This window comes from Gymnodraco acuticeps, unplaced genomic scaffold (assembly GCF_902827175.1).
Source record: "Gymnodraco acuticeps unplaced genomic scaffold, fGymAcu1.1, whole genome shotgun sequence".
Taxonomy (NCBI): domain Eukaryota; kingdom Metazoa; phylum Chordata; class Actinopteri; order Perciformes; family Bathydraconidae; genus Gymnodraco; species Gymnodraco acuticeps.
The window spans coordinates 183,347-207,016 of NW_022990947.1; the positions used below are offsets into that span (position 1 = coordinate 183,347).

The window sequence follows — 23,670 nt, forward strand, 5'->3', positions numbered from 1 at the left end:
GCTTTTATAATCAATTACTTCATACTCAACCCTAAACAGTTTGAATTACAATTTTTGGCCAACACATAATTATTGTGTAGCCATAAACAGTCTTTATTTGTGGGCCATCATTTTAATTTGTGAACATGAATGTGATTGTGCTTACCAATGTTTCCAAACAAAGCCATACACTTTTACTTTGTATTACTAATCTTTAAAAGGCTCATCAATTTCAGCCTGAACAAGTTGTACATATGCCAAAGTAAAAAATGGTTACATTGTAAATTGTGGCAAAACAGTTATAAATGCTTTCCATACATTTGCCATCAAGGGCCTTTCTTCTAACATGATGTGTAAACTCGTCACCTCGACATAACCAATCAAGCTGAACAAAGAGTTTACAAATCAAGACAAAATGATTTGTGTTAATCAGCTTTGGGCAATATTAAGGCGTGTTTCTTTTATTTTTTCAAATTGTACAAGATAAAATGGTGGCAAATGGCTTTTTCTGAAGTTAGAATTGTGCCAACCTTAACAGTTGGCACAAACTAAAAAAAAAGAACGATGGTGTTTCCTTCAAAGTAACATGCAGGTCTGTTAATTTCAGTCGTAGTGAAAACAATTATTCTCACTCCTTTGTTGTCTCCCTCCTAGTATTTGGGGTAGAGCACTCTCTGAATCTGCCCGTCGGCCTTACGCGAGTCCAGCCACTTTCCACACTGGAAGATGGTGGTTACTGAGTTGGCTGTGTTGGTCACCTCCACACACTCTAAATACCAACCACTGTTGGTGCTGCTGTTGTCATGTTCCACTTTCACCCTCAGCAGCTCCCCGAGGTCCAGCATTTCCAGAACAAAGCGGTCCGTCTGCTCTCGCTCAAAAAGGTTGCGAAACTTTTTCTGCAAATGCCGTTTGCCCGAGTCACCGTTGACGCCATAAATGCTGATGAAAACGTTGGAGTCCGTGCCCGCTCCTTTCACGTCCCCGGTGATGACAATGAATTCGTACTTCACAGGGACCAGGTTTCGTACTTTGCTCGCAAAGCTCTCGATGGTTTTAAAGCACTCAAATGTCAGGAATTTGTCTTTTTTGGCTGCCAGGGGGATTTGTGCATCACAGTGGAAGAAATACCTAAAAAGAAAGAAGGGTTTGAAGATACATCAACGGGACACTTTATATAACATAATGAAGGATGTATGAGTTTCAACTCACTTATTTCCCAGCTCCTTCTCGGTCACCACCACCTCTAAAACACGCCAGAAGGCTTCACTCTTCACCTTCTTTCCATCTTTAGTTATGTGGCCGATGCAGATGCCAGCAATCTCCCCCAAGTGTTTGGATGAGAACTCAAAGGCATCAGTGGCACCGCTGTGAAGGGGCAAACGAAATGTACAAGCAGAGTTTATGGAGAGTGTGATTCTGTACATTGAATAGTTAAATTCAGTGGTGTTTCAGAGTTTTTTTATGAAGTGCGTCTCATGGGATTAGCTCTCCTGAGAGCTGAGACTTAAGATAAAAGAGGATAGAAAAACAACATGTGAAAGAGAGCAGATTATATAAGGCCACATAATATGGTTTTACTGTGAGCCAAGGCACCTATACTCCCTTTGAAAACATACCGTAAGAACTTCTTTTTCTTATTCTCTAGAACAAACTCCTTAGAACGAGCCTTCCTTCCTTCCAACACGATCCAGGCGTTTTCCGTGGTGGAGGCGTCGTCTGTGGTAGCAGTTGTTGTGGCAATTTCATATTCTGTGGCAATGAAGAGAGACAGATATTGTCGCATTATGATCATTTCACATCTGGCAAATGGCTGCAATTAGCGGCAAGTCGTTAATCTCCCACAATTAGAGAGCTTGTGATTATGCCCACAGACTTCCATTTTTACTAACTGGTTTTGTCACTGAGGTCTATAGCGTCGTTATTGGCACAGGCCAGCTCCCTCATTATCTGCCCGTCATCTTCATTTTTAGCCAGCCAGCGGTCGCAGGGAAACCTGAAGGTCTGGTCCATGGCCTCATCTTTCACGTCAATGTACTCCAGGTGCCAGCCGGGACAGGGGCCTGTTCACGGCAAGGACAACAATGTCCTTTAGTATTATCTTTTCAAAACGTTGATGCTTTTTTACAGCAATTATGTTTATTTTTTAGTTTAATTCTGTTACTATCTAATGCTAAAAAAACAGTTGAGCGCCCTTCTGATAATTGTGATGTTACATATAATATATCAAGTTGATTAAGGAACTCCTGAAGGAATACTTTTGACATTTTTGTGAAATGGGTTATTTGCTTTCTTGCAGAGAGTTAGATTACAAGATTAATACCACTCTCGTGTCTGAAAGTAGTATTGAACTTCTCATCTAACTTTTGGCAAAAAAAGAAACACACATTCAGAAAACATCTAAATATTCATTTTAATGTTAGAAGGCAGTATGTAGAAAAGGTAGATAACGGCAGTTCATGTAAAACATATAACCTATAAAAACGGACATTATAATAGACAACACCGGAAAATCTTTTGGCCAAATACTCAAAATAATGTTAATTCAGCTATTTAAGAGAACAAAGATTACCTATAGTTAATTTGCGCTCACCTTTGTTGTCGTGCCACACACGGATCTTTGACAGTTCGCCCAGACTGAGCATTTCGGGGAACCTGAACACATCTTTAATTTTCCGCTCAAACTTGTTCCTGTTTGTGCTCTCCTTCAAAGGCAGCGTCCCGGTGTCCCCGTACTCCCCGAACATCATCAAATACACATTGGCATCGGTGCCGGCACCTAAAATATCACAGTATCACTGATGAAAACACTTTCTTTATATTAGCCTTATATCGTTGCATGGATTCTACTAAATGCTATTGAACATTTTAAATGCCCAAAAGCCAAGAAAATAGTTCTTCTTCATCCTTTGTTTTAGAAATAAAACAGGCATCTCATGAGACCCACCTCCGACATCACTGGTCTGGACTTGAATGATGTAGGTAGTTTTCTCCACCATCTCCTCCTCATCCACCACAGCTCCCAGCTCACACACCTTAATCCTCTTCGGCCCTTTTGTCTTTGACAGCCAATTCTCGTATGTAAACAAATATGTGTCCTCTGTGTTCAGGTTCCGCATCAGGATCTAAAAGCATTTCAGTTACAAGAACAACACATTCATTGTTCATGTTTTCTTGGTGAATATCACTGTTCAGCCTCAGCAGATATGACAAAAACAGACAGACATAAGTAGTCTGATTTTAGTACAATTTAAAATGTATTTTATAATGTAACAACAAGCCCCTGTTTCCTTTAGTCGTACACAGTAGTAAACATTCTTAATTACATACTGTATTCTGATAGGTGTTAGTGTAGTCTGTATGTTACCCTGTCGAGAAACCAGTCAGGCCGACTTCCAGAGCAATCAATCCGAACTCTGATCTTCTTCAGGGGAGCAATATCATCTACCTCCAAACTGAATGTGTCCTCTTGGTCCCTTTCAAACCTAGATGTTAATGATATTTATGTGAGTTTTAAAACATCTAGGCATGGTTCTCTTAAAATGTGTGGAAGTGTAATTCCCAAAACAGAACTATTCCTCTGATAAAAAATGTAGACCTGTCCCCATTTTTGGGCAGCAGCATTTCCTCTGTGCTCCCATTGGCTCCATACACCGTCAGGAAAATGTTGGTGTCTGTCCCTGCATACTGAGTGTCACCTGTGACAACCGTTGCCGAATAAATAACCTACAATAGACAGTAATAGATAGTACAGATAAGGAAAAGACTGATTGTGTGTGTGATGAAATGTTTCCAGGGTTTATTTTCTTAGTACAGTGACTCACTTTGCGGTTAATGTTGATGGTGCTGGAGTCCAGCACGTTGAACAGCCTGGCAGTCAGACCGTCTCCTCTGTCCTTCGCCAGCCAGCACTTACACGGAAAGATGTACTTAATACCTTTGGTTGGCACGGCAACCGACAGCTCATCGACCAACCAGCAGCTCTCTGGTGTGACACCGTTATGGCCGAGCTGAGGGGGAGAAGGAGGGAGTGAGAGGAGGGAGGGGGGAGATAGAACTGGGAATTTATATATCATTTGATTTTGTTTGATCTAGGTACCAGAAGGCACAGCTAGAATTAATTATTGCTGAGCTAGTATAGTTTTATTTAAATGTTTAACATCGACTCATCTGAGGAGGCAGCAGAGAGGAGACACATATTTAGAAACAGAGGCAGTCTTAGATTCTCACTTCCACTCGCTTGATCTCTCCTACGTCAGTCCCATAAGACACAAAGTGCTCCATGGTGCCGGCTGTGAAGCAGTTCTTCCCCTCCGGCAGGTCCAGCCACAGCCGGTCTGTCTCCGTGTCGTTGGGGCCGGTGATGATGACATAGACCCTGGCAAAGGTGCCGGCCTCCCGCTCCATCCCAGTGGACAGAGTGAAGTGATAGGGGATGACTGGGGAAGGCAAAAAGTGGATTTTTCAAAAGATTACATTGACATTTCATTGACAATTTAGTAAATGCGCTTATTATTAAGATGAAAGCAGTGATATTTCTTCAATGTCTGTACAAAAATAATAATGTTACAGCCAGCAAATAATTAGCTTAGCTTGGCATGAACACTTAAACAACAAGGGGACACATTTAGACTGGCAATGGGTGATAAAGCCAAAGCTAGCACCTCTATAACTCACTAATTGGCATTATATCTTATTACATGTTACTAACAGTCTATAACCTCTTTTTCTGTCAAGACGCAGATCATTTTTTAACCTGCGGCCAAGAAATACCACAATACATGTACCTGGCATTGATTGAAGAAAAAAACACAAATAGTTGTTTTTACCTTTCTTTGAATTAAACAGACATGACGTAATGTGTTAGTTAGAAATCATTATAGTGAGCATAAGTACCTGCTTTGGTTTTCCTCTGAGTCAGGCTAGTCGTTTCCCTTTGTTTCCAGTCTTAATGCTGAGATAAACTTATGCCTTGCGTTATATAAAGGGTACAGACATGATCGTGGTCAAGGTCTTTTTTATTTAACCAAAGGAAGAAAAGCATATTTTCCCAAATGTTTTTTTTACTTATGAATTATAAACGAAGCCTTGAATTGATAACTATCACTTAACGTGTCCAATTATCTCTAAAAGTGTTGGCTTTTATTTAGAAAGTTTTGCTTTTATTCTATTTATAGAGGATTCTACCCAGCTGGTTTTGCCTATATTTTTATAGATAATTCTCTGAGCAAGGTTTTGAATTTGCATTGCTCTCATCATACCCAAACCTCATCTTGAAACACAGAGAAAGTTGTGTAGCCTTACTTGGACCTTCTTCAGCCACTGCCACCTTTTTCTTCTTTTTCTTCTTATTGGCGTTTCTGTCCAGCCCCAGTTTGGCCTGAAGCATCTTCTTGGAATTTGGATCAATGTTTCTTTCCCCTTCATACCCCTGGACCAAACAGATACCAGACAAATAATCTTTGATTTTCCTTCTCATTACTCATTTTACAGCAGAAAAAATTAATTACCAAAGTTTAACAAACCTTCACAAAGAAAGTTCTTGCAATACTTCTGTCCTCTTTCTTCTTGGACAGCCAGCGCTCACACAGGAACATGTACACCTCATCTGTTTCCAAATCCAGCACCTCCATCTGGTCCAAGTTCCAATCGGCCCCTATCATGGAGTTGTCGTGACGAATATGAATCTTAAACACCTGGCCCAAGTCCACAGCCTCAATGCTGAACTTGTCCACCTAAGAGGCAAAGAGATCCATTTTGATGCCTTTGTATACCAGAAGTGACATGTATGCTAGTGTATAAGGGCCATTGAAGGTTAAAGAAAAAAATACTGAACTGTGGAAGGGAATAAAAGATAACAATTCATTCTGCATATTTTATGAGATTGGTTGTACATTTTTGAGAGAATAAAACACACATTTAAGAATACGAATTTTCTTTAAACCAAACTCATAGATTTGCACACAAAAAAACGTCATAATGTCAGAAAATGTCCTTTAACCTTTTATGGCCATAATACACATGACATAACCATGTCACACATTTCCTCACAAACCTCTCCTCTCTCGAACTTGTTTTTGTTGTTCTCAGATTTGGCCAGTTTGCGCTCTCCTGTGTCTCCCAGGTCTCCGTAGATGGTGAGATACACGTTGGCATCGGTTCCTGCTCCGTACATATCCCCTGTTCGCACCGACACGGTGTACATGTGAGCTGTAATGGAAGAAGAACAGAAATAGGAATTAAGTAGACATACATAATGTTAGCTCACATCTTATATGTTTCTGTTGAGTAGCTTCCAATTGAAGTCTGTGTGTTCAGGCAGTAAATCAATTAAGATAAACTACAGTATGAGCTGAAAGGTTATAAAGCTACACTGAACAAAAATATAAATGCAACACTTTTGTTTTTGCTCCCATTTTTCATGAGATGAACTCAAAGATCTAAAACATTTTCTATATACACAAAATAACCATTTCTCTCAAATATTGTTCACAAATCTGAAAAAATCTGTGATAGTGAGCACTTCTCCTTTGCCGAGATAATCCATCCCACCTCACAGGTGTGGCATATCAAGATGCTGATTAGACAGCATGATTATTGCACAGGTGTGCCTTAGGCTGGCCACAATAAAAGGCCACTCTGAAACGTGCAGTTTTATCACACAGCACAATGCCACAGATGTCGCAAGTTTTGAGGGAGCGTGCAATTGGCATGCTGACAGCAGGAATGTCCACCAGAGCTGTTGCCCGTGAATTGAATGTTCATTTCTCTACCATAAGCCGTCTCCAAAGGCGTTTCAGAGAATTTGGCAGTACATCCAACCGGCCTCACAACCGCAGACCACGTGTAACCACACCAGCCCAGGACCTCCACATCCAGCATGTTCACCTCCAAGATCGTCTGAGACCAGCCACTCGGACAGCTGCTGCAACAATCGGTTTGCATAACCAAAGAATTTCTGCACAAACTGTCAGAAACCGTCTCAGGGAAGCTCATCTGCATGCTCGTCGTCCTCATCGGGGTCTCGACCTGACTCCGGTTTGTCGTCGTAACCGACTTGAGTGGGCAAATGCTCACATTCGATGGCGTCTGGCACGTTGGAGAGGTGTTCTCTTCACGGATGAATCCCGGTTTTCACTGTTCAGGGCAGATGGCAGACAGCGTGTGTGGCGTCGTGTGGGTGAGCGGTTTTCTGATGTCAATGTTGTGAATCGAGTGGCCCATGGTGGTGGTGGGGTTATGGTATGGGCAGGCGTATGTTATGGACGACGAACACAGGTGCATTTTATTGATGGCATTGTGAATGCACAGAGATACCGTGACGAGATCCTGAGGCCCATTGTTGTGCCCTTCATCCACGACCATCACCTCATGTTGCAGCATGATAATGCACGGCCCCATGTTGCAAGGATCTGTACACAATTCCTGGAGGCTGAAAACATCCCAGTTCTTGCATGGCCAGCATACTCACCGGACATGTCACCCATTGAGCATGTTTGGGATGCTCTGGATCGGCGTATACGACAGCGTGTTCCAGTTCCTGCCAATATCCAGCAACTTCGCACAGCCATTGAAGAGGAGTGGACCAACATCCCACAGGCCACAATCAACAACCTGATCAACTCTATGCGAAGGAGATGTGTTGCACTGCGTGAGGCAAATGGTGGTCACACCAGATACTGACTGGTTTTCGGACCCCCCCCAATACTTTTATTGTGGCCAGCCTAAGGCACACCTGTGCAATAATCATGCTGTCTAATCAGCATCTTGATATGCCACACCTGTGAGGTGGGATGGATTATCTCGGCAAAGGAGAAGTGCTCACTATCACAGATTTTTTCAGATTTGTGAACAATATTTGAGATAAATGGTTATTTTGTGTATATAGAACATGTTTTAGATCTTTGAGTTCATCTCATGAAAAATGGGAGCAAAAACAAAAGTGTTGCATTTATATTTTTGTTCAGTGTACATTAAGCTTGGAGCTGCAATGCAGGTGATAGGGTTCTCTACACGAGTTACTCACATGTTACTTGAGACTGAGTACAGTAGGCTGTTTCTAGTAAATATGCTTAGTTACATTTAGTCTCTGAAATCAGAGTTAACCTACTTTCCAAAGCGTCCTCCACCTCCACTTCAGTCGTCTTCAGCTTCCCATCCCTGAGGAGTTTCTCTGTGATGATGTCCGAGGGGACCAGCTCCCTCACCGTCTCCCCGTCATCTTCAGACTTGGCCAGCCAGCACTCGCATGGGAAAATGGTCGTTTCTGAACCCTGACATTAAAAATGAATGTCAGGGTTAATTAAAAAACTAAAATCAATAAACTGGGCCTGGCCCTGCATCTCTGAGAGATGTGAGCCAAATGGTGTTGCATTATTAATCTGTTAATAGTTTAATGAAGAAAAAACTCTAAATAGCAGAGTATATTTTTAACTACCTTTCCCTTCCTGAGCTGTCGTCTGATCTCCACTCTGTCGAGGTGCCATCCTGGGTTTGTGCCTTTGTTGTCGTGTCCTATCCTGATCTTCTCTAAAACGTCTCCGACATCCTCCAGCTGAGAAAATGAAAACACAATGTTTACAGAGCCGAAGCCGTTGTCTCTAAGGCTGTATAATCCAAATCCACACTCTCATCTCACCTCCACAATAAACATGTCCTCAGCTCCTCTCTCAAAGTACAGACGTCTCTCTCTCTTGTTGACACACAGGTGTTTCTGCTGTGTGCACACTCCCTTTTGACCGTACAATACGATGAACACATCAGCGTCTGTTCCTGCACCAAACACATCGCTGGTGTATATCTTTATCTCATAAGGCACAACTGAGAAGGAGAGGAGAAGGTGACAGCTTTGTTTGGTTGACACAGATAAGATAGAAGAGTAATATAATAATTATGATAAATAAATTAGTATTTTGTTATGGTATGCCAAAGCAGTTGCTTTGGCATACCATAACAAAATACTAATTTATTTATCATAATAACATTAAATTACATTAACCTGTAGTTACAGGGTAATGTAATTTTTCAACTAATTGCGTTAATTGAAAGGTTTGTATTTCTCAATCTGCTACAATAATAATATAATGTACAGTTTTCTTTATATTGATTGTGTTATTTTGGAAAATAAAAATGTAAATACACCAAACAGTATCCATGACTGCAGCTTTGTATTTGTACTATTTTACGTGCAAGTCAAGAAGCTAAGTACTGTTGCCATGGTGAAGTTTAAAATGCAGGCCGCCACTGTGACATCATCTCACTTTTAACCGGCTACATCAAAGAGTCTATGCTCTTAAAGCCACTCTTCGACTGAGTGCTTTAAACATATTTCACTGCTAATCATCCCTTTTTTCTGGGTAAAACTTGCAAAAAGCACTGTTACAGGACAAATTCTCCATCAGCGCATTGTCACTCTCCCCAATGGATTCAAACACTTCTTCCACAGCTGTGTTCACTCACATGGCATGTAGAGTTCAGTCTGTAAATCAGCGGGATAAAGATCCCTCACAACCAGCCCGTCATCCTCTCCTTTATCCAACCAGCGGCCACATGGGAAGCGTAGTCTCTGACCCTGTGAGGGGGCGTCAATCTCGACCCAGTCCAAGAACCAACCAGATGAACCTCCTGTGGGTGAGAAAACAGTCACGTTATACCATTAAGAAAGTGTTCTGCTTATTTTTGAGGAAACTTTTCTTTCCCCACCTGAGTTGTCGTGCCCAATTCGAAATGTTTCCAGGTCGCCCAAATCCACCGCCTCCACAGTGAACTCATTGATCATCCCCTGTTCAAACTTATTCTTGTAGTTCTTACAAGCCTTAAGGTTGATGATCCCTGTGAGTGACACGAACATTTTTATATTCAGATGGGTATCTCAACTATCTTATTGCTTTGTTTTAGAATGTGTTTATTTCTTCCTTTTTTGTATTCTTGTGTCTTGCATTACATTATCTTTGTTGCTATTTTTCTTGTATGCTATTATTGACTTATCTCTGTATTGTGCATGCATCCACCTTTTAATACAGTTATCATACCTGTGTCGTCATTTTCACCAAAAAAGATGGCAAACACGTTAGCATCAGTTCCAGCATACTTCTTTTCTCCGGTTTTTATTTTGAGAGTGTATGTAGTTGACATGGCTGTAAGATCAAATGAATTCAGTCAGTTCTTTAAACCTTTTCATCCAATCACTCAAAGTCCCTCGCTCTTCTCTTGTCTCCACCTGCATGTTTCCCCAGCACTCTAAATACTCGAGAAGGTCCCCTTTTTATCTTGTCCCACTACTAAGACATGAGTCAGATTTGAAAGTTACATTTCTGCTCGAGGCCCAGAGTGGCGCCTGAATCCTCGTCTTCGTCCTTCTTCATGAAGGCCTCGTCCACAGGAACCAGCTCTCTCGCTATCTGTCCATCGTCCTCGTCCACTGCCAGCCAGCGGGTACAAGGGAAATAGTACCTGTATATCCAAGAAATACATCTAATCGGGCACGCTAACTCAAATATGACATGTTATTTAGACACTGTGAGTTGTAATAACACAAAGCTTTTGCTCTTTAGAGTCTTTCAGTTAGATCGTTCCTCTTGATAACTCAATAGTTTGGCAAAACTCATGTAAAATATATGTTAGTTTTCACCTACGTCGTATCATCCTTTGTATCCACTATCTCAACACGGTCCAGGTACCAAGATGAATGAGAATTAGAATTGTCATGACGGATCCGCAGCTTCTTCAGAGGACCCAGTTCAACAGCTGTGACGATGAAAACATCCTCCTGCCAAACACAATGTTGCTACAGACAATACTGGTTTACGGCCACTTAAATGAGAACACGTGCACTGTAATGCAGTCCTATGCAACAGGCTTAAACAACTGCTTTAACATCTATCATTACAAAGTTCATAATGTTCACTTTACATGAGGGGGCAGACAATTAGAAACACCTCCGAATATGATGCAGTCCATCACAAACTTTGACCTCAGTGCTAAACATATAAATGGATTAACAACAGTGACACAGAGTCAAAAAATGTAGGCATCACTAAAGTAAACTTTGGGGCATTAGAGTTGTATTGGATGGCATAACAGGAACCAGCTGTAAACCACTTAATGTTTCTATTCATATTTTCCTGTATAATAAACATAATTTCAAATTAAATGTGTGAGAAAAAATGGATGAATCATTAACATTTTCTTGCTTACAGACTTCTGAAATGAATATAGTATATTTTCCAGTTTTCTGTAAACAAACATTCTCTCCACTGAATGACAATTGTCGTGTTTGATCTTAGGACACAATCTGATTGTTCCTACACAGCCAGGTGTGATGCAGACATGAATAATTCACAGGTTAGGATTAGGTTATGAGTAAAAGTAGGACAGGTTCGATGACTTCTGGTAGCTCCTCTCAGTCACAGCTGGTTTGCCTGCAGGAGAGCTCGTAATCCTACCAGAATTCACTCCCACACATACCTCTGTGCGAGGCTCATGTTGCTTGGAAGTGCTTGACTCTTTGACTGGCTGAAGGTTAATTTTTCAAGGTAATGGGGTACGATTTTACAACCCTAATACAATATTTTGTGTTTGTGATTCAGGCTCAAACCAACATATCAAACTGGAAATAGCGCACCGGCTAGACTTTTTTTTATACTCCTCATCTATGAATCCAAGTTAATGAAAGAATAACTCTTCTGATATTTAAAAGCTTGTTTTGTGAAGCACAATGTAAACTTTTCCCCAGCCTGTTTAACATAAAACAATAACATATTTGATTCCTTCCTTTATGATTCAGCTGACGGCCTTGACTTTGTTTAACCCACCTGCCCCCGCTCAAATTTGTTGATGTTGTCTGAGTTCTTCAGATAACGCTCTCCGGTGTCTCCGTTTTCCCCATAAATATTGATGAAGACGTTGGCGTCAGTCCCGGCACCCAGCGTGTCACCAGTGAAGACGCACACTTCATAGGTGTTGACTGTCAGAGAATACAGGGGATGAATTACTAACAACTTTAACTTAAAGCAACTGTGTCAAACCAACCATGCATGTCCAAAAGGTCAACACAGAGTACAAGACAAAAACATGTGTGAAAAATGCACCAGTGAATTTTGCATATGAGTTATTAATCTCTCCAGAATGTATCCATGCTTAAATTGTAGCCTCACAGATTTGTGGGTGGTAATGAAAACATGTTGGTGTTTTATATATATATATATTTCAAATATTAGAAACTTAGGTAGTTCTTGTGCATCTATTCAATACATAGAGTTGTTGTGTTTTCTTCCTACCTTCCAGATCCTCTGCCTCCTCGGGGAGCAGCTCCACCAACAGCTCCCCGTCCTCCTCCCCCCCGGCCAGCCAGCGAGAACAGGGGAAGTGGTAAGTCAATACCACCTCCTGCATCTCCTCTCCTCCGGCCTCGTCATCATCTTCCTCATCTTTCTTCTTTTTCTTCTTCTTTTTCTTGTCCTCCTTTTTCTTCTCTTTTGGCACCAAGGCCATGATGAGATGTTTGACGTCCACTGTCTCCAGGAACCAGCCAGATCCGATCCCCGAGCCGTCGTGACCGATGCGGATCTTAAAGACCTTCCCTACATCTTTGGCCTCTAGCTGGGAACAGTTGTTTCAAATCAAAATGTAACGCTTTAGCATTACCCTTCTCTTTGGCATTCAGATTTAACAACGTAGACTCATTTTGGGGCCACTGAGCACAAAATCAAAGCTTTGATACCTTGAATATTTCTGTGGTGTTTCGCTCGTAGTTGTTGGATCTGCTTGCGAGCGTGAGGACCTCTGTCTTCCCCTTGTCCCCAAAGATCTGGATGAACACTACGGCGTTGGTGCCAGCAAAGGTCACATCTCCAGTTACTACCGTTACCTCATAGTTAATCACTGGGAAGTAATTATGAGAGAAAATTGGTAAAACATGTATGACAATATAACAAATCTGAAAGAAATAGAGTTTTAGAACTAGGTTTTGAACCTGACTTGTTTGTCTGTGTTTCCGTATAGTCTCTTCTAATGGTGTGAGAGTGTGTGAATGTTGCCTACGCTGTTCCATATCCAGGGTCTCGCTCGGGTAGATCTCCACCTCTGTTTTGCCGTCGGCCTCGGACGTGTCCAGCCAGCGGTCACTGGGGAACATGTACTGCTTCCCGTGGACTGGAACCATGAGCTGAACGCTGTCCAGGAACCAGCCGGCCCGCATGCCTTCATTGGTGTGGCCAATCAACAGACGATTTATCTGCAATATAATTAAAGGGATAATAATATTTTTGTTAAATATAAAAAATATTGAATAAAATTAACTGAAAAGTCAGACATATGCATGCTTAAACAATACTTTAAAACAGGACAAAAACATTTATACATCTTTTTACAATTTCTTATGTCTTACTTTTACCTTCACAAACGCATCCTAATGCACCCAGTCTAATAAAAAACTAGTATACTGCTATGTGTTTCATGTACAAATGCGAGTACACTGTTAAAATCTTATCGAGACAATAAATAATGCAAACTGCTTAAATGTAATTACCCTGATGTTTATCATGTGTTTCATCGCAAGCACCTTGACAGCACATATTGGGATAGAAGGACTGAACCCTAACATCTTTGACTGCATGCCTTCAATTAATCATTTCTAAAGCTTCTTAATGTACTATCAACATCAAATCACATGTTATGTCTTCATGGTATCACCTGTCCAATATCATAAGTTTCCACGATGAAGATGTCAACGCGACCTGTCTCAAAGTAGTTCCCAAGGTTGTTGTCAGAGACCACCAGCAGGATCTTACTGGTGTCACCTTTCTCTCCGTAGAGCTTTACAAACACATTGGAGTCCGAGCTGCTCCCAGGGATACTGCCCGTCTTCACAGCAATGTGATAGTCAACGTCTGACACACAGACACAACAATTAACACTGGGGAGTCAACTTAAATGTTAGAAAAACATCAAGACTCTTTTAACTTACTGTAAAGACGCTGTCCATCAGAAAATGGCACTAGTTCTCTGACTATCTGTCCGTCATCCTCATTACGGTCCAGCCACCTACCAATGATCAAAACTCTCAGCGATTACAAAAACACACTCCTGTGGTTGTAACAACTATTCAGCATGTTGTATCCACACTGAGACTTATCACCTGTTGCAGGGGAACTCCACAGCTTGAGCCTCAGCCTGTCCATCTTCTCTTACAATGACTTTATCCAGGAACCAGCCACAACCTCCACCTTTACCGTCATGTCCAATCCTCACCCTGCGGACCTGCCCAATGGATACTGACTCCACTATAAACTCATCGTACTGGAAAAACAAAAAAACATTAGGCAGCATCACATGATTGGGGGGATTTGTGATAACAAGCAATTTACCTGACAGATATGGCCAATGTTTTTAAATCAGCACATACAACATTGAAATTAAATTTTCGCATAAGCTACAGATAGTTTGACAAATCACATTAGAGTTGTCCAAACTGCATAGTCCAGTTGACTCATAAACATTTTGTATTAATCATATGCAGGGCTCCATCTGGGGTTGGTCCCTGATTATTGAAACGTATCCCCTAAATTTGTCAAACCAGAAACAGAAAGCAGCATGATACAAGTGTGGCTCATTTAATTAATTAAGAGCACACAAATTAGTGATTTGTGTCAAAAAAGGAAATGTTTAAGGCCTATTGATTGGATGGAGGTTTGTCATTTGTTTTTTGAAAGAGAAAGAAGCAAAACTATATCAGAATCAGAATCAGAAACATGTTTATTACCAGGTAGGTTAACACATAAGAGGAATTTGACTTGGTGTCGTGGTGCATAAAAACAAGAATGAAAAACACAGGTAGAGAACTAGAAAAATATTACAAATAATAACAAATATAAAGTAAAATATAACAGTATTTACATTGCAATGGAATGCAATGTTTGCCCCCCACTTTTTCTGTCAGGCCCCCCCTTTGGAGAAAAAAAAAAGTCGGGCCCCCCCAACACAAATAGTCAGGCTCAGTGGCGGCGCCAGAGATTTATTTTGGGGGTGCTGTGGGGTAGATTGACGTTTCATAGAGGGTGCTCAAACATTTAGGGTTTCCCATTAATGTACCGGTAGCTACAGTTTAATTTTCTACTGCAACACTCCCCACACAAATACACAGTGTACCCGCGACTGTTACAATGAAGGCTCGATAATCAGCTCACGGCATATAGGTGTAAGCAGGGGTAAAGTACTATTTTTATAGGTGGTGTGTGGACCTAACATAGGAGGGTCCGGGGGCAAGCTCCCCCGGGAAGATATATTTTTCAATCTTGAAGTTAAAAGCATCAATCTGGTGCACGTTGAGAGCAAAATGAAGAGATCTATGGATACCTCTCTCAACACCCATATGAAACAGAACTGGAAACAGATTTTCTATTTCTTTATAGATATTTTACAAATCACTCCCCTTTTAAAATATATTCTTGTTTTACTGTCATATAGTATTTCATAGCTGTTTTTCATGTATTCTCTTATTTTTTTTAAACTATAATGATCATATCAATGTGTGCCTCGGAAATAATTGTTTACATGAATGGTGACCAAAACGTTTGAGACCCACTGAGATAACACTGAGAGAGTCCTTTAGCTCACTGAGTCTCTCAGTCTGACAGGAGAGGACTCTCCTCCACTTTGTTGTTGAAAAAACTCCTTATATCCGTTAGCGTAGCTCGCTAGCACCAGAAGCTAACAACAACGATCTCCGGTACCGGTGCGCTCTCTCTCTCTCTCGCTCGCGCATACAAGATGGCTCGTTCCACACACACACAGAGGCAAGCTTTAATGAAACACAGACGTCATAGTACTGTACTGCATCATATTATTTTCGAATCAATGATTTTTCAAATTATGATTTTTTTTTTTTTCATCTTTTTTTTTTTTTATAACCATTTTTCCTCCTGGTCTCTCGCGCCCCCCCTGGCATGCCTCTGCGCCCCCCACTTTGAGAACCACTGCATTAATGTAATGCATAGAGTCTATGATGTGGCTGAGGTAAAGTGTCAGTAGGGGGGCCGGGCCTTGTTAATGAGGACGGTAGCGGAGGGGAAGTAAGTAAGTATATGACACAGGAGAGGGCACATAATTGAGTGTTCATTCCTGATATAAGCTTTATGTCTAACAATGATGTATGGAGGGTACCCACGTTTCCTTTCTCAAACTTGTTGACGTTGTTTTTGCAGTTGACCATATCCCGATTTCCACTGTCTCCCAGGTCTCCTATTAGATTTAGAAACACAGACGCATCTGTGCCACTGCCGCCGACACTCCCTGTGCAAACTGTCACCCTGTATTTTATTACTGGAGAACAAAACAACAGAAATGAATCTGGTATTACGCTACATTCCTCTCTTTATTTGGCAAAGTAGATTTCTATTGGTTATGATGAATACAGGTGGATATACCAACCGGGCAGGGGCTCAGCATTAAAGTCTCCTGTGGCAGAAAGCTCCCTCACAACCTCGTTATCGTCTTCATTTACGTCCAGCCAGCGCTCACAAGGAAAATTATATTTCTCCTTTGTTAATGTCTTCATCATAGTTACCTAATTTGAAAACAAGCAGTGTTTTTAATTTGTCAAGCATAATAAAGATTACAATTTAATTTATTTATTAATTAATATAGAATCACAAACAATCTTAGTTGTCAATCAAATACTGGCCAAATGCATGTGAGTGAATTACACACTAGTTTAACATATCATAGACGTAAGTTTGCCAAATTATTATAAATTATTTTCCCACACCTTACTGAGATGCCATCCAGCGAAAGGATTTCTCTTCTCGTGCCAGATACGTAGTTTGATCAGTTTTCCCAAATCAGGCAGCTCAACCTATAAGAGCACATCAAGATAAGAAGTGTCCTAAGCCTCGTTATCTGACGAACAGTACTAATGATGTGTGGTGTTAAAACATGAGATACCTACCATAAACTTGTCCACCTGTCCCTGCTCAAAATTGTCAGTTTTGTTGTCCAGTCTGGTCTCATCGCTCTTGCCCTTGTCTCCGTACACCTGGAAGGAGATGTCTGCATCGGTTCCTGCACTGGGAAGGTCTGACGTCCAGATCCACAAGGACCAGGGATGCTCTGAGCAGAACCAAATCAAGTCAGTTTAACAAGGGTGTTTATTCTTTTAGCAGTACCTTTGAGTTTACAGAGGTAGTTTGTGATGAGGGGGTTGAATGTCCAACTCCTCAAAATGTCTGTGAAGCCCCTGAAAAGGACTTTTTTGCTTGAGAATTGTAAATGTTTGTAACTTACTCTTCTGTCTCTTCTGCCTGAGTGAGACCATCTCATGGAGCTCTCTTTCTATCAGACCATCTCCCTCCTTCTCATCCAGCCATTTGCAGCATGGGAAGGTCTGCTCTATCCCGGTGAAAGGACAGAACACCACCACCTGCAAAAACATTGATTCAGCCGAAATATCTCAGTTTATTCCCAGATTGTAGTGTTTTAACTTCAGCGGTTAGTCGATCGATAACAACTATATTCTTATTACTTGTTTTTATTGTTAGAGAGTGAATTTTCATGGACTGCCTTGGTTACTGAGTTGTTACATGCTATATTATTGTTATGTCCCAGGTTCGATTCCTACCTTGAAAATGTTAAAAATAAAATAACAAATGTTATTTGCTTGTGCAATATTGGCTGATAATGCTGTTTTCATCATATTATACAAATGTCTTTTTTTTCTTCTCTGTTTTCAATTGAGTTTTAAATCAAAGTTTATATCTATTGGTTTTGGACTGACATTTAAAGACGACATCTTGCATGGGCAATATTCAGTTTGTCTTCCTTTATAAAGACCAAACACTTGTTCTAGAAGATAATGGGCAGATTAATTGATTGTTGCAGCCCTAGTATGCATGTGCGTGTGCGTGTTACCTTCTCACAGTACCACCCAGCACTGACTCCGTCGTTGTCGTGTCCGATGGTGACTCTGCTGAGGGGACTGAGCAGCGCAGCGATCTCAACATTAAAGATGTCTGTCAGGCACCGCTCAAACTTTCCTTCTTCCAAAAACACCTGAATACAAACATATGTAAGAAGAATAAAAGGAAACACTGGTTCAACCGCTCTACGACAGATAGACCAGAAAATATATAATCACATGCTCAATGTTCTGAATACAATAGTTTTGGGTATTGCATTGTGGTAAAACAGAGGGATGATCATTAAGCACCAAAAATGTCTTTAACTTGTTTCGTACAGCTTTTAAAGATTAATATCCCATCTATTTCCAGACGTCTGAACCTTTATCATCACATCTAAACTAGTTACTATAAATGCAATTGTGAAAAATAGTTTACAGATGTATAGAGAACACCTTTACACCTACAGCACTGTATATCGTTACGTTATTCTACCAGTCTCGTATTTACTTTGGTTACATGTGTTCATCAACATTATTCATTGCATGGCTCCAGTGTGGTGTGAGAAGCCAGGAGACAACAAACACAATCTTTCTTTAATATAGATGATTGTGTAGATTAAACACCAGATTGGTTTGAAAATGTAGCATTTTTCAGAGAGTATATTGGAAATTCAAGCAATACAAATGAAAACCATTGCTTTTTAGAAAGAGTAAAAGTTGTCTTTGCTTTGTTTTTGTTATCTTCTCCTCACCCTGCCACTGTTCTTTTGGCCTTTTGAGCCGTGCATCACAATGTGGATTTTGGAGTTGGTCCCGGCACCTCGGATGTTTCCTGTCACAACCTGGACATTGTACACAATACCTGGGGGGTACAGTTACACAAGATGCTATCAGGATCTGCCAGCAGGTCAGTATGGTTCACTGCACCTGTACTCCCATACGGTGCTGAGCAGGAAGCAGATCAACCGGATCCAAACATTAAACCTGAGAATGAATGATCACTGCCTCTGACTGGTCTGACTGAAAACACATTTCTCTTGCTGGACTGAATGAGAGGAACAGTAAATGATCTGTTCCCTGGCAGTAGAAATGTTGTTGTCATACAATCCTTTCTGCAATATTTTTCTGAAGAGTCATTATTTAAAAATTAGGCAAATAATTTGAAGGAAACAGACATATTCATTTTCTTTCTTGCCACATTTCTTTCACTGACATGAGGATTAGAGTATAGGGAAGGTTTTTCCTGGCTCATAAACAACATTTCTCACCTGTGGGCTGACTGCCCCCCACCAAAATGTCTCTCTGTATCTTCCCATCATCCTCATCGATGGCAAACCAACGATTGATTGGGAATTCATAAACTATTTTGTTTCCCATATCATCCACTACCGCCTGTTTGAACAGGAGAAATAAGAACATAATCAGAGCCAACATGGCCTGGATGGTGATGACAGAGAGAAAAGGAAACACGTTTTTTGAAGACATTGTTGTGTGTTGTTTTTTTATATTTTTAATTTTAATATATTTCAAAATATATTTTAGATCCTGGAAACACATGTATGTATCTAATATACAGTATTTATGCTTAACATCGTTTGATTGTTACGTTGTCTGCTGTGTTTTTTTAGATTGTATAGTCATGGTTATGGTTATATCTGAAATGAAATGTATAGTTGTATACATTTTAAAGTAAATTTATGAATTTGTTTTTACATTGAGTCATCTAGGCTTTGTTTCACAGATTTAAACATGTAGCATATAGGTTTAAACATGTTTAAGCAGCAATGAGCTCAAGTAATATTTACTCTCAAATCCATGTAAACATGTACAATGCCAAAAGGTTATGATTTATTACTGCTGATCTTTGGTGTCAGTGTGTACTGCAGTTGCCAACAAATCCATCGACTCGTCTGTCTGTTTGCTGAAAGGCGATCCCTTAATGGGTCATGGTTTCCCTTTACAGAGAGGGTAGGATGACGACATGTGTGTCCTGTGTGTGTATGTGCGTCTGCTCGAATGAACTCATCTCTCAGTCGTGCAAACTATATGTGTTGGGTGAGCATGGACACTAGACTAGATGGGAAAACTGAGAGGAATAGGAGGATCACATGTCTTAAGTACCTCTTCAGAGGCATTACTGAGCATAAATAGTTACAGTTAAACTTTTAAACACAGTTTTGTTCATTGTAACACGTGATGTAACACATTAAAGTAACATGTTTTATTCTTTTGTTATCCGCCTTAAAAAATGTATGAAGGGGTATCAGTTTTGAGCAATAATGGCATATTTTTCCTAAAGACACACTCTGGTAAACAACAACTTCAGTTTCTTACCTTGTCCACAAACCATCCTGCTGAAGAGCCTTTGTTATTATGGCCAATGGTGATCTTCCTCACTTTGCCCAAGTTTGGTGCCTCGATGGTGAACTTGTCCTCTGTGCCCTTTTCAAAGTTATTTTTGTCATTGTCAAGTCGTCTTTCACCTTAGACAACAAAACAATCTTTAATTTCTATCAGATACATTCTGATTAGAACCCAAACTGCATAAAAGCTGTTATTAACTTCATTATGTAGGAAAACATGAGAAAACAAGTGTTATGTGCTGTAATTTACCTGTGTCTCCAAACTCCCCAAAGATGTTGATGAAAACATCTGCATCTGTTCCACTGCCTTTCACATCCGCAGTGAAAACACTCACTATATACTTATTATCTGGAAAATTAAGACCAAAAACTTTGATCAAGGTTTTTCAGAAAATGAATCGACTTTAAAATGAATCAATCACAAGCAACCACAGTTATAATCAATATAAAAAGTATCTCAATAACATTTTATTATTATTCTTTAGTTTATTATTATTTTTATGCTGTGTATACATACATTTGGGAATGTCCATGGGGTCCATGCTACCCAGCAGATCTCTGACAAAGAGGCAGTCTCCCTCCACCTTACTGAACCAGTTGTTACAGGCAAAGTAGAACCTCAGGTGAGGCCGGATCACGTCCGTCACCACCACCCGGTCCAGGAACCAGTTGGCGCTCAGGCCCGTGTTGTCATGTTCAATCCTGAAGCAACAGTGTTCAAACCTGACCATTGTCAAACTGAAAAATATTCTACAGAAGAAGGCTTTCAATGCTCGGTGAGATGTACAGTGTCTAAATTGTTTAAAGTTAAACGTAATTAAACTCCATGACTCCATGAGGGACTGCTCGAAAGTAGGATATTTGGGATATCCGTCGTAGCCAGGGTTTACGATCAGTTTTTGGGTGATTTGTACTGAGGAACAAGTATCACATCACCGACGGGTGAAAAATAGTGTTTTGGTAACACAGGGTGTTCAGGTAACACTTAAAGACTTTCTTATGGAACGCAAAGCAGAGTAGGGGGCTAGTACACCCTCCTAAGGGTCCGATTGTGGATGTCATGCGAGCATAACATGGTGAAAACGCCTCGCCTCGCCTCGCCTCGCCTTGCCTTGCCTTGCCTTGCCTTGCCTTGCCTTGCCTTGCCTTGCAGAATGGATCCGGAATGAAATGTGTTAAGACTAAGGTACCTTATCTTTTTCAAAGATCCAACATTGTGAGTTCTGATTCTGAACACATCAGTTTTTCCTCTTTCGAATGCCGTGCGACTCCTGAAAACACAAAGTGGTCAAACTTGAGAGCGGCCCAGAATTTCTGCTGTTAACAAAACCTTCTGCATGCACTTATTTATATTGAACCATTAAAGCTGTGCACATATTCGACAAAGCCAGGCAGCAAATAATGTGATGTAAATTCTCCACGAAACCACTGTATGAGATTTGATCGACAATCAACAACACCACCGGCGTAATGTAATACATACCTCTTCTCTGTGCTGTAAGAGAAAAAACAAAAGAGTTAGAGTTCAAGCACACGAACCAATCAACTTAATCAAATGGTGTCAAACTGGCTGAGGCTGTAACTGAGGGCTCTGAGCAGCGTGATTAATAAAGGTGAAATAATTATTCTTTATTTGACCAAAATCTTTACAATTGTAGAAGTCCTTTTATCCAAATGGGATCATATTTGATGTCACGTACTTGCTGGCCAGGTGGACTTTGGGAGTGATGCCATAGTCTCCGAATAGAGTGACAAACACGTTGGCGTCGGTGCCTGCTCCTCTCTCATCGCCAGTGATGGTCACCACCTCATATACTACAGGGTTAAGTCACAACATACAATTGAAAGTGTTTCAGAAATAATTGTACAGTTTGATTACAGCAGGAGGAAGATTAATAACCAAAGTGAGATTTTGCAAGTTTAAAATAATTGTTTATTGATTAAGGTAAATGTAGGTTAAGTTAAAGTGTAAGGAGGCATGTGTTTCTGTGTAGAGATCAGATAGACATTCAGAATGGCTTTACAGACAGTGAGAGCTACAAAGATACCTTAGAGGTAAGTGAAGCCCCTCATTAAGATGCGCAATCAACCTTTGTAAAGGTAAGTGAGTGGCAGGTGTCATATAGCTGTAGGTTGAAGATAACATACTAACAAAACATGAATGGTACTTCACACAGTGTAATGTTACCATGAACATCAAACCAAAACATGGGCCCATTACTGCTGGGGCCCCTCATAATCCCATAATTGCAATCAACGTTTCACCTCCCTTCCGGGTCTCAGGTGTCGTTCCTCAACAAGCTTACATACATTGATCTAATTGCACTCACTTTTCTTTTTGTGATACTCATCCTCATAGCTCTCCACTTTTTCTGGCTTGTAGTTGCGAAGCTCGTTTTCATAGATTTCAACATAATTTTCAATCTTCTTCTTTTTTCCCTTGGTCTTCTTGGTGTCATCATCGCTATCTCCCTTATCTGAACCTTTCTTCTTCTTCTTTTCTTTTTTTTTCTTTTTACCTTCTTCATCCACAGCTGTATGTTCTTCCCCTTTGTCCTTGCTGGATTTTTTATCCTTTGGCATTTTATCTTTGTCCAAGGACCGTCTTGATCCTTTCTTAGTGGTCTCAATCAAATCAGGGAGTTTTTCTGCTCTCTTTTTCCCTTTGGATTCATTGTTGTTATCTCCATTGTCAGTATCCTGTGAGTCATTGCTCAACTCATCCCGCTCTCTTCTTTAGCTTTCTTTTTCTTCTTCTTGACCTTTTGATTATCCCTCCCTTTTTTTCTTGGTGCTCCTCACATCTGCCTCTGACGTGTCAGAACTAGATCTTTCTTCATCGCTGTCTTTAAGCTTCTTCTTCTTCAATCTCCCAGCATACTCACTCACCTGCTTACTTTTCTTCTTGGGCTTTGGTTCCTGATCCTATGAGCCTTCGTCATCCACATCTTTGGTTTCCTCTTCTCCACTCTGTCTTGTTTTTTTCTTTTTTGTAGGCATCTTTAATTTATTTACTACCTTGTAACTGTAACCGATTCCTGTGTGTTCCGGTGAAACTTGATTAAACTGACCCAGGCCTGCAGGAGTGAAGCTCACTGACTGTTGTTTGGCAGGCGGCTGGGGAAGCCCCTCTCTGCTGGTAACCCTGACCTACAACAGCAGCAGATGCTCTGACCTCATTAAAAATGATAATCATCCTGTTGTCACCTGACCAGAGTAATAAACACTCCCTGGGAGTTTAGAGCCGCTACAACATTCTGAAGCAGTATTTCAGTAATCCTTCTTTAGACGATTAATACGGTGGCCCTGAAGTGCAAGTCAAAACAACATTTAACAAAACACTACAGCATTTCAGAAACTGCATTTCACAAACCACTACAGCATTTCACAAACCACTACAGCATTTCAGAAACTGCATTTCACAAACCACTACAG

At 40.6% G+C, this 23,670-nt stretch overlaps 1 protein-coding gene across 1 annotated transcript; it reads right to left on the reverse strand.

Moving 5' to 3' along the window:
* Positions 1 to 573: 573 nt before the first annotated feature.
* On the reverse strand, positions 574 to 23,235 carry loxhd1b (lipoxygenase homology domains 1b). The gene is given in 45 exon segments (XM_034234912.1): positions 574 to 1,110; positions 1,192 to 1,347; positions 1,599 to 1,731; positions 1,872 to 2,042; positions 2,573 to 2,758; positions 2,927 to 3,104; positions 3,347 to 3,464; positions 3,578 to 3,705; positions 3,804 to 3,989; positions 4,210 to 4,418; positions 5,284 to 5,410; positions 5,505 to 5,714; positions 6,035 to 6,189; positions 8,090 to 8,252; positions 8,417 to 8,533; positions 8,618 to 8,799; positions 9,439 to 9,603; positions 9,682 to 9,810; positions 10,011 to 10,115; positions 10,289 to 10,431; positions 10,614 to 10,747; positions 11,793 to 11,944; positions 12,258 to 12,579; positions 12,701 to 12,861; positions 13,021 to 13,213; positions 13,672 to 13,868; positions 13,946 to 14,022; positions 14,117 to 14,277; positions 16,145 to 16,299; positions 16,408 to 16,543; positions 16,745 to 16,831; positions 16,925 to 17,085; positions 17,260 to 17,395; positions 17,884 to 18,024; positions 18,625 to 18,734; positions 19,141 to 19,264; positions 20,207 to 20,355; positions 20,486 to 20,584; positions 20,753 to 20,937; positions 21,426 to 21,506; positions 21,719 to 21,730; positions 21,936 to 22,050; positions 22,566 to 22,961; positions 22,964 to 23,024; positions 23,026 to 23,235. Coding segments are annotated over 45 exon segments (7,197 nt in total). The 3' UTR covers positions 574 to 629.
* Between the last annotated feature and the right edge of the window lie 435 nt (positions 23,236 to 23,670).